This window comes from Diadema setosum, chromosome 7, assembly GCF_964275005.1.
Source record: "Diadema setosum chromosome 7, eeDiaSeto1, whole genome shotgun sequence".
NCBI lineage: Eukaryota > Metazoa > Echinodermata > Echinoidea > Diadematoida > Diadematidae > Diadema > Diadema setosum.
The window spans coordinates 25705349-25724194 of NC_092691.1; the positions used below are offsets into that span (position 1 = coordinate 25705349).

Consider the following 18846-nt stretch of genomic DNA (forward strand, 5'->3'; position numbering starts at 1 on the left):
ATTTCTTTGTTTTTTCGACTTTATGTTTTTCATTGTTTTTTCGATGAAACTTGTCCGCGACATTGTTCCGAACGAGAAAATGTGTTATCAGTTGATTTTAATCAATGAAACCCCAAAATAATCATGCTTTTATGAAATTTGACTGTAAGCACAGTTTCCATTGAAATTGTACACGAATTCACGTTTTTGAGCAATTTTTGGTCTGACATGCATGTACATATTTATGCGAAACTTCGGAACTGCACGCCCGGGCATCGCAAATTTGGTGTCAAAAGATGCGGGAGACTCAACAGAAAAAAGTCATGAAACGTCGCGGTGATAGCTTTTCACGTTAGCGATACATCGCGCGGCACGTCGAGGGGGGGGGGGGCCTCGGAGGCCCCCCCCCCCCCGGCCTAGTTAGGGTTAAGAACAAGTTTTGATTGTACTGTATGTGGAGGTCCACTTACCCCAAAGGCTTCGTCCTGCTCTGGTAGTGTGTCGTTGAGGATGGTGACGACTGCAGACCCACTGGACTCTCCCGCACCAATCGTGAATGTGCCACTGGAGATGGGGATGTAGTCCACACCAGCAATGGCCTGGCTGGCATACAGGGCTTGGGTCTGTATGATGCAGGGGAAATGTTGGACATTAAAGGTGACCATACCTCCTTATTCTGGCCTGTCACATCAGCTTTATATACGGTTACTTTAGCACATAGAAGTCATGCTACATCTTCACAATAAGCCTGCTCCTAAAAGGGGAATTACAGACCAGTTCAAATTTTGTCTAAAAATGAAGGGTAACATTTTACTAGCACAACAGTGAAACTTTGGTCAAAATCGGATTTAAAAGAAAGGAAGTTATGTAATTTTAAAGACTCTGTAATTATTGCAAAACAGTAATTGCAAAACAGTTCTCTAAGAATTGATATGAATATGCAAATGAATGGGCTGATGATGTTATCCCCTCACAATTTTCCATTGATCATGTAAGAAAAAAAATGGAGAAAAGCACATTCTTCTGCTATGAAAGTGTTAAACATAATGTTATTCCTGGCTGATCAACTACAGCATAATGATTTTAAAAACCCAGTTAACTCTTTCAGTTTCATTGATAACATAGTCAACAGCCTTTTGGAATCACGGAGCTGCATGGGCCAGCATAGATACTAAGTGCATCTCTAACCCTTTGTAAGCTTGACATAGAAAACCCCACAGCATGGTATACACTGTCACAAATAACTGGCACACACAAAAAAAGGTTAATATTCGTGTCAAGAAGCAGACACACTAATGCAGTAATGTTTCCAACACGAATGACATAGCCTAGAAGAGTCAAGGTAAGGGAAATGCATTTCAAGATATTTTTCTGGAGACATTTCATCTTCTGAATCCACTTTCTTACTGAACAGGAGCCACATGAAGAAACTTTATTGCAAAATGCACTAAATAAATCACATCTGAACTTCCGCATCTTACTAACCTCGATGCTGTCTTTGACATACAACGTAAATCCTGTGTCGGGGTCAACAGCCTCTGACCCTGACGATAGGGTCAGCAGGCAGAAGATGGTCATGTTGATGTCACGGTACTCAAATGCGCCACAAGCCTGCTGCCCAAGACAGGTTTCCGCGCAGGCGCGCCTGGGGTCGGAGGATGTCGACACGTCGAAGGGCACCTTTTGGACCTGCAGACTGCCCTCTATTGGCGACTGGTAGTAATCGATGGGGCTCAGGCCTCCAAGCATTGCTTCCGAGATGATGTCAAGAGTCTCTGTGCTGTATGTGACCTCGAGCGTTCCAAAATTTCCACCCCTACAGGTAAAGTTGAATAAAAAAACAATTTCTTAAAACTCAGCAGTGACTGGAAGCTGTAATACTTGCTTTACAGTGACAAAATTTTCAAGCGTAATTTCTTAGCTGTAAAAAGGATATTTGATATCATTTTGGGTATCATTTCAAATGTGAGATCAACATTAAAAAAGTATGTGAAATACATCGCATATCAATTTCAGTGATACAACACAAGAACTGGTGCCTGTTGCTCTGAAAAAGCAAAGGACAATTTTATTTCTGACACAGTAATTGAGTTAATTCATATCAATGATTTTTGCCTCATGTTGTTGTTGTTTTTTTTTTTTGCTACAGCTGATCGACAATTTATGTCGATGAAGGTTCAATTTGTCAATCATTTGCCGTAAATGAGTTTATCTGCTTTATTTCATATACTGACTGTAGAACACTCAAGATGAGAAATATCAGTAATGACCTCCCAGCATTTTCATAGAAACAAAAAGCAATACAGCCTCAAAAGGGACATGATGCATTATCTACAATCAGTATTTGTAGCATAAAAATCGTCCATGACAAAGCGTGGGCAACAGCAGACACTGCAACTGCAGCAAACTCACATAAAAAGCCCCTACACATCCTCATAAACAAAAATGTCAACCATGTTTTGGAAATGAGACACAATCACCACTGCCATACTACTGTCATCCCCCTTCCCCTTCCAAAGGAGAAGGAGAGAAATAGAGAAATATGTACGCGATAATTTGAGTGAAAGGGAGAGGCAAAAGAATCTATAAGCAGTTTGCTATAGATGATATTTCTTACATTCGTTCGACCCTGATGTCGGCCATGTTGTCTCCCCCGGCTCTTTCAAAGACAAGGTTGTCATCCAAGGCAAACTCCACCGTGCCATATGGGTTGTCATTGGCCTCAATGATGATGGTTGCTTGAGACTGGTCCCCAACCACTCCTCCTCCCGTAACATTCACAAGGGAAAGCACCACATTCTGAGTGTGGCAATAAAAAAAAAATGGTAACATTCTTGTGTCCACGTGCGCAATGCTTTTGGACTTTTCCACTGCTGGGAGTACTTATCTATTGACTTCAAAATGGAAGCTTCCTTTATTTTGCTTGATATATTTTTTTGCTTGTACTGATGATATCTGATAAGTTGAGTTGATGAGAGTACTTTTCTTTTGTTTTGATAGAAAGTGTTTTCATTAAAACTGACATAATGCTCAAGAAATATCAATTCGGCAACACTCAACAAGATAAAAACAGATTTTGCCTTGTTCAAGGCAGTGATTGGAAATCAATCTAATTAACCAGCATCTAATTTCCACCTGAATTTGCCATCATGCATTGGTATTCGATTCAGTTTATCTATCTACCTACCTATTTACCTATCTACCTACCCATCTACCTACCTATTAAATACCTATCAATCTACCTATTTATCCATCTATCTGTCTATCAATTTGTCTATCAGTCTCTTCATCTGCATTTCAATCATTTAATCAAAATATCTACCTATTTATTCATCCATCAATCCACCCCTTCCATTCATCCCTCTGTCTACTTCATATGTCCATCCATTCACCTATCTACCTATCTATTTTTCCATCCATAAATCCATTAATCTATCTATCCATCCATCTGGTATCTATCTATCTAAAATCCATCCACTGATCTATCTAATCGATCTATCCATCTATCTACAACCGTATCTAGTATCTATCTATATATCTATCTATCTACAGTGTATCTATCTATCTATCAATCTACAATCTATCCACTGATTTGTCCACCAGCATACATCACACCATGCTCACCTCGCGCACTTCAGGAATGTCATCAGCGAGAATGTTGAGAGTGAATGTCCTGGTGACATCACTGGACACAAAGTAAAGTGTTCCTCCAGTAGGGATGACATCATCAATGGCTAGTTCACCTAGTAGGGGAAAAAATGTTCTTAGAGATTGACTCAGCAAAACCCTCTCTCAGTGGCATCAGGGGGAAAAAAAAAGCTGTCTACTAATTAGAGGGAGTTTATACAAAAAAACAGACAAACAAACTGATGAAAGGGATTTGTTCAACAAAATATTTCGCATAGTAGCCTAGTAGTAAGTTTGTTTATTACATAACATTTACACAAAAGTTTGATCTATCATACATGTATATGCAGCAGTAGAACTTCCATTTGACATATCAATGAGTTGGACTTGCATGGCATCAAACATATATAGAAAGTGAACTCCGTATGATTGTGAGAAACATATGGATCTAGTCATCAGTGTCTATGCATGGGGCTGAAGGTAAAACTAGGTGGATGATTCTCACCATCCCAGTCTTGATATAAAGCTAAAATACAGCAGTATTTCCGTCAACATTCTTGCACTAAAACTCACCATCGATTGTTGCTTGCCACTCAACAGCCACCACACCGTTGGTGCCTCCCCCACGGATGACAGTCAGAGTGAGCTGCCTGGTCTCCCCTTCCTCTGGCTCTGTCACCAGCTGACTGGAGAACCCAAACCCTGGGGGTGTGGCAAATGGTATGAAAATCCCATTCAATACATATTCATCTTGAAATGTGTTTAAAGAAAGTGCACACTGATGTGTTTGCACATTGAGAATCCATGCTCCCGCTTTATTGCCTCTACCCTACAGAGTAATTTACCCCAGAATTCAAGAAAAATTACAGACAGCATTAGATTAAAGTCTGCTTTGAAAACGCATCTTTTTACAGTGTAAACAAACATGAAGCTTGGTACCATCATTATAATTGATATTGTATGTTTTTGTATTACCTTTCCATTTTTTTGAGCACATAGTGACATATGCACTATGTGTTATGTGCTATATAAGCACTGCTAATTATTATTATTACTATTGATGCCCCTTTCCTTGTCTAACACACAACACCAGTATTACATCAACAATATCAGCTGATATCTACAAGAGAGAAAAATCTCACAAGGTAGAAAAATAATGAATATAAGTGACATGTTTACAGAATTATCGCAAGATCACAAGACAATCACCAAACTCAGTGCAGCCTGTAAGTCAAGTCAACTGTCCAGCCATAATTAGAAACATTTGACAGGCTATTCATTTCTGCATATTAGTTGCAAGTGGGAATTAATCGATCACTTTCTTGAACTATACAAACACAGCACAGAAGTACAATGTACCTCCTGTAGACAGAGAAATCATTTCTTGACCTAGAATGTGAGACCTACAAAATAAAGACCTGTAAACAAACACAGCACAGAAGTACAATGTACCTCCTGTAGACAGAGAAATCATTTCTTGACCTAGAATGTGAGACTTCAAGAATGTGAGACCTACAAAATAAAGAACTGATGAATGGAAACTGCAAGCATACAACTGTATTAGGTGTTATTCTTGCAAGGGTTTAATTTTCACGAATTTCATGAATCACTATTGGATTGTGAATCTAAGAACATGCGAAAATGTTGCCATGCGCTAGGGTTATAGTGCACTTGCGATAGCGTTGGTCTCAATGCCCCAAAACAGCAGCTCACAAAAATGTCTGTGATCTCCTCATTTGCAAAAAACTGTAGGCCTATGTGAAAATAACAGTTTATGCAGTAGATCAAAAGATGAGACTGGAATTATCGACACAGCCCAGTTCTAGACTGATAGGTTTAATTTTCGTACAATGTGATGCTCAAATATTAACGAACCAAAGTTGCCGTAAGGATCATCCGACATCCCGATGGTCACTTCGGCCGTGCTGGGTGAGCCAAGAACAGCGCCACCAGTGATCTGTTCCAGAAGGACAACCCTGAACGTTTCCTCGATCTCTGGTGTCTGGTCGTTGATGATCTCCAGGGGGAGGGGCTTGGTCGTTTCGCCGTCATACAGGATGACGTCAGTGGATGTCACACTGTAGTCAACTCCAATATCAGCTGTGCCAGGAATGGTTTGGAACTTCACTGTCACCTACAAGTGGCAAGACAAAAGAGGAAGCAAAAAGAACTGAATTTACATACAATTTCTGAACTTTTTTTTTCTTCTAATTTTTCACTACATAGTGGAGTATACAAATCACTGTCTCTAATACACAGAGTGCAAAACGTTGAAGACAGTTTTTGTCCATATCTTTCAAAATTTATGAACATCATGATCTGATCTGGCACTTGTATCATTGAACACGCAGAAAATCTGATGTTTTATACATAACAAACAAACAAATGGACAACAACGGATCAGTTACACCCCATATTATAGTTAAAAGCATATGGTTTACAGCTACCGAGTGACCAAAAAGGTTTTATTTTCGCACAAAAGTCAGAATGATTGTAGCTCACTGACCGTTCCAAATGCGCCCGCTGATCTGCTGACATTGATTACAGGCTGGGATTGCCCTTCCATCACAAAGACCCGGTCTGATGAAAGCTGGAGCACTCCGTTGGCATTGTCATTGGCGATGATCTTCACCTCTGCAACGTTTTCCGTTCCCACGCGTGGTGAGCCAGAAACTATAACACCAACAGAACAAAAAATACTGTAAGCTTTGTTATCACATGCATTTCAAGACTTTTCCAAACTCAGTGTAGTTCCCGGACTAAAAGTCTTGATTTCTTTTATATTCCCCTAGTGAATCTTTCTTTTTTCTGCACCAAAGCTACATGCAAATTGACCTGTACATTACTAGTGAATGGCATGTTTACCCCTCCTCAATCTATACATCACCAGTATTTACACGTTTAAAGAATTGATCTTTTATATAGGTGTTACCTTGGGAAGAAAAAATACTCAAGATGCTTGTAAAAACAGTGCAAATGATGAAAAAGATGTATGCATAAGTCGGGAGGAAAGATATTAGGAAAAATAATTTTGCCTTATTTTCCTACATTTCTGCATAAAATTGAAGACTAGAATATTTCAGGAGCTTGTCCTGATTGTCAAGGAAACCGTATGATTTTAACAAGGTCTGCTAGGTAAGTATTTGTTAGTGGACTTTATGAACCTTGATTCACATGTCACTTTGACGAATTGCTTTACTGCTATTTCAGACAGCACAGTGGATTAGTAGGCATTCACCATAGGAGACTAACACCAGTAGAGCAGAAGAAAAGAATTGTATTGCAAATGCTCGGGTAGACCTTCCCAATTCATGACCTTTGACCTATCATGACAATTTATAAAACAGAAGGAGGAGGAGGAGGAGGAGGAGGAGGAGGAGGAAGAGAAGGAGACTTTACCGGCCCTCTGCTGAGCTGGCGTGACCAGGAGAGAATCAATGATGTAGACAAACACGCTCTCCTCTGTCTCCGGGATGGCATCGTTGATCAGCCTGACCGTTACGTTGGCCGTTTCTTGACCCTCTGCAAAGGTCACCGACCCCGCGACAGCTTCGAAGTCCTCACCCTCTCGCGCCCTCCTTTAGGGAGAAAAAAAAAAGTGTGCACTATGAGCAATACCAGATGATATGCAATACCAGCAGGCACAATGATGTAAACTCATAACTACCAAAGAGCAATTTTTTTAAATCCTGCAAAGTTTGAGACTACTGCCTAATAAATAGTATACATCTCTGCAGAGCAAGTTAATTCATAGACAGTACTAAAATGACTAAATGAGGTACACAACAAAAATAGTGAATAAGCTTTTTTTTCTGTGATACCACTAAAAATCCAAATTAAAACAAAATTACCCAGTAAATACAGAGTAAATCTACATGTAATCTGGGCGGAGCAAGTTAATCTCTCCAAAACTGATGAAATGAGTACAGTCAATCAGTGAATTAAATAACTCAAACACTTACTAGTAATCTTTTTAGAGTGGTTACTTTCTGTTTGACAGAACTCACAGTACATCTCTGACAAAATGTCTATGATAATTTACAAACAAAGATCCACGAATTAATCATAAAGATAGACAGAACTCCATCAAGGACGTGTACCTTGCATGAGCTGGAAGATTTGTCAGCTCTTCGCTGAACCCGAGAGTGGCATAGAGCACCTGCACTTCTCCCTTGGTGCCCTGGTCTCTGAAAATCTGAAGAAGAAAAACAACAAAACATGTTTAAAACAAACATGGTATGAAACAAAATCGTCGACTATGACAGATTGAATTCAACCTGTTTAACCCTTTTAGGACCACAAAATAAAATCTCACTGACGTTGCCAACAAACAGGTTGCCGATGTTAACACAGAGTTCACATCATTTTGCAAAAACTTGCAACATGGACAATGGCAAGCTTCCACATCACACCAAACTGACCTGGACTGTCACAGAGAGATCATCTTCAGTCGCTGTGACGACGCGGGACTGCGGATCGATCACAAAAACTCCATACGGGTCGTCATTGGCGAGGATGGAGAGCACTGCCTGGGAGGCGTTGCCGATGGATCCGCCGGTGGTGGCGATGAGATTGACATTAAACAGCTCGTCCAGCTCAGGAACCTTCGAAATGACAAGCACGATCAAGTACACAGAGGTCGTGATAACTGAAATTTAAATTTCTTCGCACAAACCAGCCACTTGCATGGTCAAAACAAGCTTCAAACCACACCTTTATCTTTACAGTCAGAATTGATGATATATGTTGACGCAAAAGATCATTACATTAACTAGCGCTAACTAACTACGTTGTATACACTGTAGTCTCCCCCTCAGCATTAGATGGATCACAGATTTTGATAAATCTAAATCTGTGTTAAAAACTGATCTTTTGATAATTGTTAATATATGTGAATATAGAAATGTTTGGATGATTTTTTTTTTCCATGTGTATTCGCAGAGAGAATATCCTACAAATATGCATTCTAAAAACTGCTTATCATTATTATTACTGTACATACATGCTTAAACAATGTCACGGTCTGAAAAATAAATGTATTTCATAGTTCCCCCAACCTGATTTATCACGGGACCTGCGGCTGTACAAGCTTGCTTTTACGCTGGCCCCATCACATTTCTTGCATTATGACCATAGCTCAACAGACCTTGTGTTTATATCAAGACAAACTTTTGCACATTCTAGTGAAGTTTCATCTAATTTATGTTTTGTATAATTTTCGTATTGTATGATTATACTTTCTGTGCTATTTGTGAGAATTATGAAAATAAACTGAAACTAAACTGAAACTGAAAGAAACCTCTTCCCCCTTAATACAGAAAAAAAAAACCCAACATTATTGCGATATTTCTTTCTCGCTTGTTAAATGCTTACATTGTCAGCCTGGATGTCCACCTCGATATCTGCACTCGTCTGACCAATGGCAAAGGACACATTGCCGGAGGAGTTCACAAGGTCACTGCCCACTAGGGCATGAGGGTCCATGGGGTCCGAGATCACTGACCAATAGACAGTGACTTCTCCGAGAGCCCCACCAAGACGGATTACCTATGAAGGAAACGAGAAATTGGATGAACATGATTGAACACAAACACTGGGAAACGATCATACTGCGGCATCATGCCAGATGTTTTCTTTTTTCTCTTTTCTCTTATGAGACTATATAATGGGGGAAATAAATCATATTTTGATGAAATTGGCTGACCTACAACATACAATCTGTAAGACATAAAAAATGTATTCATTGCCACCTAGTAGGACTAACCCTTCACTGTCTTTTGAAAATGAGAGACAATTTATGTTCTGAGAACAGGCAATATATTCTAATATTTCTCTCAGGGCAAGGCAATATCATACCTAAAACTCAATCATTAGGAGAGAAAAAAAAAACCCCTGTACTAACGATGACAGAAAAAAGGGAATGCAACTACAAGGGAATCTGAAGACAAAGAGCTCTGATATAACAAAGTATATGCTATAACATAACCCTTTCCACGGTCTCAGTCGCATGTTAACAGATTTTGTTGATTTTCACTAGTTTATTTGGGGTTGGTTTTGTGTTTCCCTGCTGATGTAATGAAACAGCCCACTGATGATGCACAAACTTTTCCAGTCCCAAGCAACCCCCTCACATCGACATCCAATCTACTTGGTCTGATGACATACTTGCAACACTACTGCACTGGTTTCCAGTGGCTGAGGCTCTTCCACCGTCACCGAGAGGGACTGCGGAGCAAACTCAAACGTCCCGAAGGCATTATCCGAGGGCTCTATGATGACCTCTATGGTGGATCCAGGACCAATTTGAGCTGAGCATAAATGAGAAAGAGCACAACTTTGAGAATAAAATACTGTATTCGCCATATATTTAGCGAGTCTAATCTTTTCGCGAATTGGGACTTCCCGACAATTTCGCTAGGAGTTAAATTTACAATTGTGGAGTACAGTACTCAATGGAGAAATGCGTGCATGCAAGTCACATTCATGTCAGGATCAGAGTTAAAATTTTTGCCTGTTTTCAAATTCACGATTAGCACCCGACTAATGGAATTCGCGAAAATAAAAACCTCATAAAATATTTGGCGTATACAGTAAAGTATACGCCCAAGAAAACAAAACAACGGCAAACAAATGCAACAATAACATGAACCAGCATCCTTGCCATCGACAGTGGTGATGTATGGTCCCACATCAATGTACACTACAATGTATAATAAACGTTATTTTCTATCGAATCTTTGTGAAAATGTAGGCTTACTTTCACTAAAGTACTATGTTACATATTAATCAATTGTCATTCGGGAAAGGTACCCATGATATACCAATACTGCAAACGGGTTTGCAAAGTATTCAGTCTATGGGATATTATCATATCTCGGAAACCTGAAGTTAGATCATGAAGTTCTCTCTCACCCGGCATAGATAGTTTTGTTTGCTATGTTTTTTTCCACCTGAAATAGAGAGCTGATGATGGTGTGAATAGCAACATGCAGAACACAACAAGCACAATATTTTTGCAAAGAGATGGCACAGCAGGTAGGACAGAAAAGTCTGTAGAGGCAAAAGGAGAACAAGCTTGACAATGATGCAGACAAGGCTAATCTAACAGAGAAGTTCTTAACAGTCAGTGTGAAGAGTTACTGATAGGAGTTTCAAAACATCTAAAGACTTAAATTTGAAGTCAAGATTTGATTTGTCAAAAGCAGTCATACTGTATGTAAGAGCACTGAGTTCATAACATTCTTGTTTTTCTCTTCTTCTATTTTTTTTTCATATTCACTAATCTTGTTCATATCCCATAGCTGATCTCACAACTTATAAATTTCATAGGATTAAGTTGTTTGCTTCCTCTTCCTTTTTGTTTTGCCTGTGTGCAAAAAGCAAACATGTTGCAGCTGTGTTGCATCTACATACATAGATTTATCATTTACATGTACATACACAGCATTGTAACTTCTATACAAGCAACACACACACACACATTTCTCCTTTTTACATTCTTCTGACAAATCACTCTCTGAAATGAAATTCTACATTAAGATGTTACAAGTGCAATGATGCAGTTAAGCACCGGGTAGAAACATTCATCCAACACCATGATCAGAGTGTATACCTAGATGAAACCACAGTAAAAGCTGAAAGGCAATGTCAAACGGTTATGCATAATTTCATTTTTGTTTAAATGATTTTTTTTTTCTTGCATGTTTCATCATTGGATGGACAGCTTGCAATTCAAACACTGTAAACTACTGAAATTGTAATCCGTTTCTATTGCATATTATGCTTTGTTATGCCAAAAATTTTCTGTTATGCAAACCAAAGCTGTATCCACTACTGACTGCAGAAGATGAACAGTAAGTGGTGAATACAACTTGTTCAACTTGTAGATAAATGACTGAATGCTTTCCAAGCCTTAATATATCATCTCTTTTGTTCCACAGAACATGTACACTACATATCAAACAATCCATGCACACATGCACATGCCTGGTACACAAACAGTGATCACTTATCAGCAGCCAGCTAAGCCTAATGACAATTTTCTGATACCCTGTACCATGGGAAGAAAATGCTGACAGAAACGGAACATTTTCAATCGACTCCATTGTGATACTTTCATGCGGTGCACAAACACACGTTCTCAGGAAGGCGTGCCATTCTTACCTGTGTCTACACATACACATGTGTGCAGTGGATGCATAGGGTACAATAATTGTGTGAAAGAGTGGTCTTAGTACAGATTGTGAATGAGCTGTACAGTCAAGCCTGTCTTAGTGGCCACCTCTTTGCAGCAGCCACAGAACAATTTCCATGAGCAGAAAAACAAGAGAAGTTCTGTGTACAACCCGTATAACATAACAAGTGGCTCCTGACTGTGCACAGTCGCTAAGCCATAGCAGGATGTGCTAAATGCTCTTGTGATGTAGCATATGCATACAAGCTATAAAGGCATGAGCACTGTACACAAATCTTTGGGAAACATCATCAGCTTAGCTACTGATGTGGCCGTCAATCATGTGGATTGCAAAGAGTACAGTAAACAAGATGTTGCAAACTAAACAATTCATGAAATCAATATTCAATATTGCATAGGTGCACCAAAAAACATTAAATTGTTTACAGAATGCAGCATTATAGACAATAAGTACACAATTCAGCATTTCATCACAACGAAATATAAGGCACATATATGCTTCATACTCCCCAAATAGTCCTTACCATAAAAAAAAAAAAAAAAAAAAAATCATGTAATAAATGTGAAAGAAGATCTAAAATACATGTGTGCAGATCAGAGTTACACATGTACACTGTTTTGAGAAACCACATGCTCAACAATACATGGGATGGTGCGTAGCTAAATCAATAGTACAGACTGTTTTTCTTGAAACAGGTTCCTTACAAGAACTAATCTGGAGCTTGGAAAAACAGCAACAAAAGTCTGCATTTCATGACAAAATAAAGAAACGACAGAAATATTTTGTATCACTCACCTCCTCCCATGGGACTTGACAATTGTACTTGGAACGATTTCTCCAGCTCTGCAACATTGTTGTCGACGATGTCGATGGTGATGTAGGCAAAGCGCTGCTGGTCGGTAAATCGCAAGGTACCTCCGGCACTCTGCAAAATACAGGAAGAAAGTCAATCAAACATGAACACACATGAGGAAGAAAATGAAAAGAAATGTGTCTTTGCTAAACAAGTTTCTCCAAGTTCATCATTCAGCTTTTCAAACAGGAACATACTAATTACTTGTACAAGCAGCATTTGGACCAGTACTGATGGAAATGTAAAATTTGATGAAGTGTGTGTGCAAGTATGAGCATTTTCGTCTCAGGAAATCAGAGATCCATACCCTTGTATCAGTGCTAGGTGCGATTTGTTTACAACAAACACTCTTTCCAAGGGAAGAACTGCTTGAGAACATTAGAGTGACAAAAGAGGAAGTGGGCAAGTTGGTATTAAAGTGACATTAACCCATCCACGTCTCATCCCACAAAAAGCGTGGGAAGCATTATTTATGACCAAAAGAGGGGCGTCCTCAGACCTCAGGCTTGGCCAGGAGCTGTAGAATAATTTTAGCCAATCACAGAGATCCTTACTGGGACTCAGAAAAATAATTTATGCAAAGAAACCTATTTTAGAATGTCTCTTATTGGCCAAAACACCTGCCAGGGGTTCGAGCCTGCTGAGAAACTAATCAATATTCATGTTTACAGCGCGCATGTATCTTTGTTGCCCCAGCAACTGCAGTGATTCCTTACGCGTGGTATCGGTGATATCGATCTCCTCAGCTCATAGAGTGCTTGACGATATCTGATTACACGAGCTCTTGATCCTTGTGTGTACGGTGTGTACGTACGTACGTACGTGTGTGTGTGTTGAATTCCATTTACGTTAGTGAGTGTGGGTAACTTCTCTAGGTTTCCCGTCCATTTCTCTCTCTTTTCTCTCTTTTGCTTTCGTATCATACTATATCTTTTATTCTCAGAGTACAATCGTACTTCTGAGAGTGTTTTGTTCATTTTTCTCAGTGACTATCTCGTTTGCAACAATTTAGAGGTGAGTTTTTGTCCTAGTGTTTGTTGAGTTTTTGGATTGAACACGATGTAGCTTATCTACGTGTGTGAGAGAACGTCGTAGTTTGTGTGGTACCCACTCGTTTGTTTCCGTGTAAGCATTTTTACCGTAAAGTGTCTTCATCGTTCGTCTTCCAAGCATCGTGTTTTCACCCTAGTTTTCCTCATCGTAGTTTTTTACCTCGATTTTTTTTTTGCGGTGTAAGATGTTCTGTGTATTTTTTCTACGGTAAAATGCCATCGTTGCTGATCTTCGTGTATTCATTACTAGTTTTTCACCTCCGTTTCATTTTTATGTCTAACGTAGCGTAGTTACAACTATGTTTAGAGCTAGTTAGCTAGGTCTGCGATGTCTGTATCGTTTGCTGATGTGTTTTGTGAGCTGAGAGTGACTACGATGGGAGTGATATGGGCATTTCCACAGTAAATGGGTAGTTTTAGGTTGGAAAAACATGAAAAATTAAAATTGTCTTCAGAGTATCCATATTTCAGAGTTTGGTTGCCTAATACCTATATTAAATATTTTTAAGTAGGAAAAGATAACTTTGTATTCAAATAGAGCTTGAGTGGGTATGTAAGTAAGACATGTGTAATAGGTATGGGGCGAACGCGTGTAACACATAGAGTAGGACAGAAATATTGGAATGATGGATTCCTCATACAAAGAATACAAATATTGATTTGAAATCATCTGACACTATTTATTGTACTGATACATTATGATAAGAACAATTTAGGTTGTCCATATTTGTGAAAACATTCATTATTTGTGTCATTTTGAAGTGTGCATTCATGATTAATGCCAGAAAATTTGTGCATCATATCCGAAAGGCGAGATCGTGTTTGTACCAAGTTCCTCCATAATCGGGCGAACTGTTGTCATATTCATATCTGTGTAGGTGCATGTGTGTGTGTGAGGAAAAGCCAAAGCTTCATGGCAATAGAGTTTCTTGAAATTCCAAAGTACATGATATGACATGTATCACTGCATTAGTGGTGAACGCATGTAACACAAGAGTAGGACAGAAACTTGAACTTTACAGAGTTTTTTAATTTCCAAGGTTAACAATACACTCCCGTTCTCTAGTATATTGTGTAGTTCATTTTAAACCACAATGTGCAGTATATACAAAGGCTGAAATATCAAAATACTGTATGCAAAGGAGCATTTTGCTGTTGTCATTGGGTCAGCAGTTATCATTTTGTGTCCATTACACCTTGATATTCCTAGATACACGTATGTAAATCAAGTGGATTGTATTTGCCTGTCCAAATTTAAAACTTTTTTTACTGATACAAAAATACATGTGTATTGATACAGTTTATAGGGACTAAACTAGAATTTCAGTCATCACATCCCAAACTCAATCAACACACAGGCTCCGGAAACAAGAATTAAAACTTGCATTGTTCATTTTGCTATTGCATTTAATGTCCATCAGCCACAGTTAGAAACACAAAGCAGTTAATGTACCAATAACTGATTTCAATGTGAAAAGAAACTGTTATTTGATAGTGCAACAGGTAAATCTGTTCATTTCAATTTACATTCATTCGAAAATGAATAGTTGTAACATTCATTAGGGAAATAATCCTTATAGGGAATCAATACACAAAGAATGACACTTTCAGAATTGTTCAGGTACTGTACGACAACTCTTAACTTTACAACCCATGAGGTGATTTGTAAATTAGAGAACAAAGCATCCTTTGCAACTGATTGACAATTTGCCCTACATCAATGTAAATAAGCACTGAATTGATCAGTGTTTCTATAGTAGCCATGATATAAAAAATCATGGGCGTACATACTCGAGCAAGATTTGAACCTACGACCCCCCTGATCTCCGGACAGGCGTCATCTCCACTAGACTATCGAGCTTCTGCCTGACAGCAGAAAAAAAATGTTAATAAATCATGGACGTACATGCTCGAGCAGGATTTGAACCTACGACCCCCTGATCTCCGGACAGGCGTCATCTCCACTAGACCACCGAGCTTCTGCCTGACAGCAGTGAAAACATCTTGACGGAAAAATTCCATGAATTTGAAAGCACCCTTTTCTTTGCCTGCCAATTCAATACAATGTACATTTTTATATGGTGTATAGGGCCTAAACTTGAATTTCAGTTATCACATCTGAAACTACATCAACATACAGGCTCCATAAACAAGAATTAAAACTTGCATTGTTCACTCTTCTATCGCCTTAATGTCCGTCAGCCATAGTTAGAAACATATGCTTTATCAAGAATAATACTGATATCTCCGAATATACTTTCGGCTTTATTGGGAACATTTTAAATGGTAGGATATTGTGATACAACAGACTGACACATATGCGTCGAATGTGATATCTTGAACATATTTTAAATCACTGCTCCCAAAGGTAAACTGGACCTTTAATGTAAATCAGCCACAGTAAGAAACATAAAGAAGTTAATGTGCCATCAACTGTTTTCAAAGAATAACACTTTCAAAAATGTTCAGGTACTGTCAGAGAACTCTTAACTTTACAACCTATGAGTTGATTTGTAAATTAGACACACACACACACACACACACACAAACACCCTTTTATGTGCCTGCCCATTTGATACATACGTACAATGTATTCAAATGGTGTATAGGGCCCATTCTGGAATTTCAGTCATCATATTCCAAAACTCGATCAACATACAGGCTCTGAACACAATAAAAATTGACGTTGTTCGTTCTTTTATCGCCTTAATGTTCATCAGCCACAGTAAGAAACAAAGCAGCTAATGTAACAACTTTTTTTATTCAATTGTATCCCTGTTTATATCTTGCTTTAAAACAAAAGGGATGGTAAGTATTGGTTTAGGTGATGACTCAGCTTTTAACTTTTTGAAATAGCATACAGGTTCTCTTAAAGGCATTGAAAGTTTACTTAAGTGAAAATCGGTTTTGGAAAGGCTGAGATATCAAAAAAGAAAGTTAAACAAAGTGATCCTAATAAAAGTTGAAACCCAGATCTTCTATTTCAATAACATTGGTTTACTTTGTGGCTTCATACCTCAGCCATTTGAAGACCATGTTTCATAAGCTAAACTTTGAATTCCTTGTAGAATTGTATGCTCATAAAAATTTCATAAGTGGTTTCTTAGTACATTGTATTAGATCTTGCAAAAAGTTAAAAGCTAAAGTCATACCATCTGATATACTTTACAACTTGAAGGAAAAAAAAAACAACAACTGCTGTCTTGTGGTGCTTTGCTCCTCCAAGAGAATGGGATCAGGCATTCTGCACAGGATGTTGTTTGTAGATTCTCCGGAGATGTCATCTTTGATCGACCACATAAAAACTCCATGCCTCTTTTTTCCCCATTAAGTCATCATCCGGGATGTCTTTTACCTGTCAAAAAAAAAAACAAACAAAAAAAAATTATATACATAATCAACAAATACACATATTGAGTTCATTTTATCAAAATTTTTGAAAGTTTGGAATATTCCTATATACTGAGCGCAGATAAAAAGATTGTTCAAAAGGCATGTACATGTCACCTGCAATTGAAATATAGTTGAACATTTTGCTGCATAGTTATTCCGTAAACCAAGCAATAAAATACACAAACTACAAATACAGTAGACTCTTAAAAAAAAAAAAAAAAATCTATCAACCCACCTAGCAACCTTTCCCGGCCAAAGTTTCAAAAAAAGGATAGGTGTAATTCTTGGTATCGCCAATACCTAGGTGCCGTGCGGAGAGCAGTGTTTTAGATGCATTATGAGATAGCTTACGGGACAAACTTGACCTGGTTTTGGCTGCACATGCACTCAGATCATGCTTTATCTTTATCCAGAGATATTTTTTGTTGAAGATTTCTTCGCTTTCCATCATGTGACCAGCACATTGAAGCCTTGCAGTAGTGAACCACGACTCTAGTGACCGCAAATCAGTAAAACTTAGAAACTTTCAACTCTTTTCAGCTGAATTTTAACTAAGAAAAAAAGGGATGGCAATGGAAAAGCAGACGATTAACTCCCTTGAATCATTTGGGAACTGCGACCTCTACTTAGCGTGAGACAACCAGAAGTGAACAAGGGCACAAAAGAATCCCACAGTGTATCTGTGACAGAGCTCTTCAGCATGCACAGAAGTTTTTTTGCACACTGGCGATACAGAGAATTGATTGCAACGTCATGAAAATATTAACAAAATTCAAAAAGATATCTATGATAAAATCTTCATAATAAAAAAGAATATGCCATAGTGTAAAAAAATAAAATAAAAATGGAGGCCATGGCTTCTATCTTTGAGGGGTAACAATTAATGTCTGTTTTACACTGTAGAAAGCAATTCAATATCTCCAACAAACATCCTACACAAATTGCTCTGCAATCATTTATTCATGTATGCACTATAAATTTATGTGCTTTAAAAATGAACAAGAAATAGTCCTGTAAATAAAAGGAATCTTTTTTTTTTTTTTGTCATGGTCTAAAAAAAAAAAAAATATATATATATATATATATATATATATATATATATGCAACCTTAACATATTTAAGAGTGCCAATGTAGCAGCCTTCTTGGCCAAAAGAAAAAAAAAAAGATTACATAATAAAACGAAAATATGCATTCACACTTTATCACTACAAAGCAGACAGGCTAGGCATGATGAAGGGATGCTCTGGGCACTCAGAAAATCTCCACCACAAGCTGTAGAACAGGGCCATGCAGCTTCTGTAAATAAAATGATAATCGTATCAGAAGAAAACCCCAAATAAGCACAGATGTGGCTACATGACAATGGACCAAAATATCATGGAAGACAACAAAATGAAGACTAGTTATGTACCAGTTCTATGACATCTACAAATAAAATATTTACAATACATAATAGCATGGCATTAAAAATATGGAGGCCATGGCTTCTTTGAAAGGTATTACTGTTACTTGTAATGTCTGTTTTCCACTGTAGAAAGAGATTTCATTTCTCCTACACAATTTGCTTAGTGGTCATTAAATCATGAATGCAATACAAATTTACAATCTTCATTAAATAAATACAAAATAGCTCTGTACATAAACATAACATCGGCATCGCTGAATTTCTGCGAAGTGAAGTTGCGGAACTTCGGTCATGTCATATTTATAAGAGCAGAAAGATTTGGGGCTGATTTCATCACAGGG

At 38.2% G+C, this 18846-nt stretch overlaps 1 protein-coding gene across 1 annotated transcript in view; it reads right to left on the bottom strand.

Moving 5' to 3' along the window:
• Positions 1-18846, bottom strand: part of LOC140230479 (adhesion G-protein coupled receptor V1-like) — a 99157-nt gene that overhangs the window by 52752 nt on the left and 27559 nt on the right. Inside the window, exons 22-34 of the mRNA XM_072310632.1 lie at positions 12597-12726; positions 9772-9914; positions 8980-9153; positions 8028-8210; positions 7707-7801; positions 7006-7184; positions 6113-6279; positions 5482-5740; positions 4180-4308; positions 3604-3722; positions 2597-2778; positions 1465-1795; positions 450-602 (exon numbers count right to left, since the gene is read on the bottom strand). Coding sequence (XP_072166733.1) covers positions 450-602; positions 1465-1795; positions 2597-2778; positions 3604-3722; positions 4180-4308; positions 5482-5740; positions 6113-6279; positions 7006-7184; positions 7707-7801; positions 8028-8210; positions 8980-9153; positions 9772-9914; positions 12597-12726 — 2244 coding nt within the window. The remainder of the gene's footprint in view (positions 1-449; positions 603-1464; positions 1796-2596; positions 2779-3603; positions 3723-4179; positions 4309-5481; positions 5741-6112; positions 6280-7005; positions 7185-7706; positions 7802-8027; positions 8211-8979; positions 9154-9771; positions 9915-12596; positions 12727-18846) is intronic.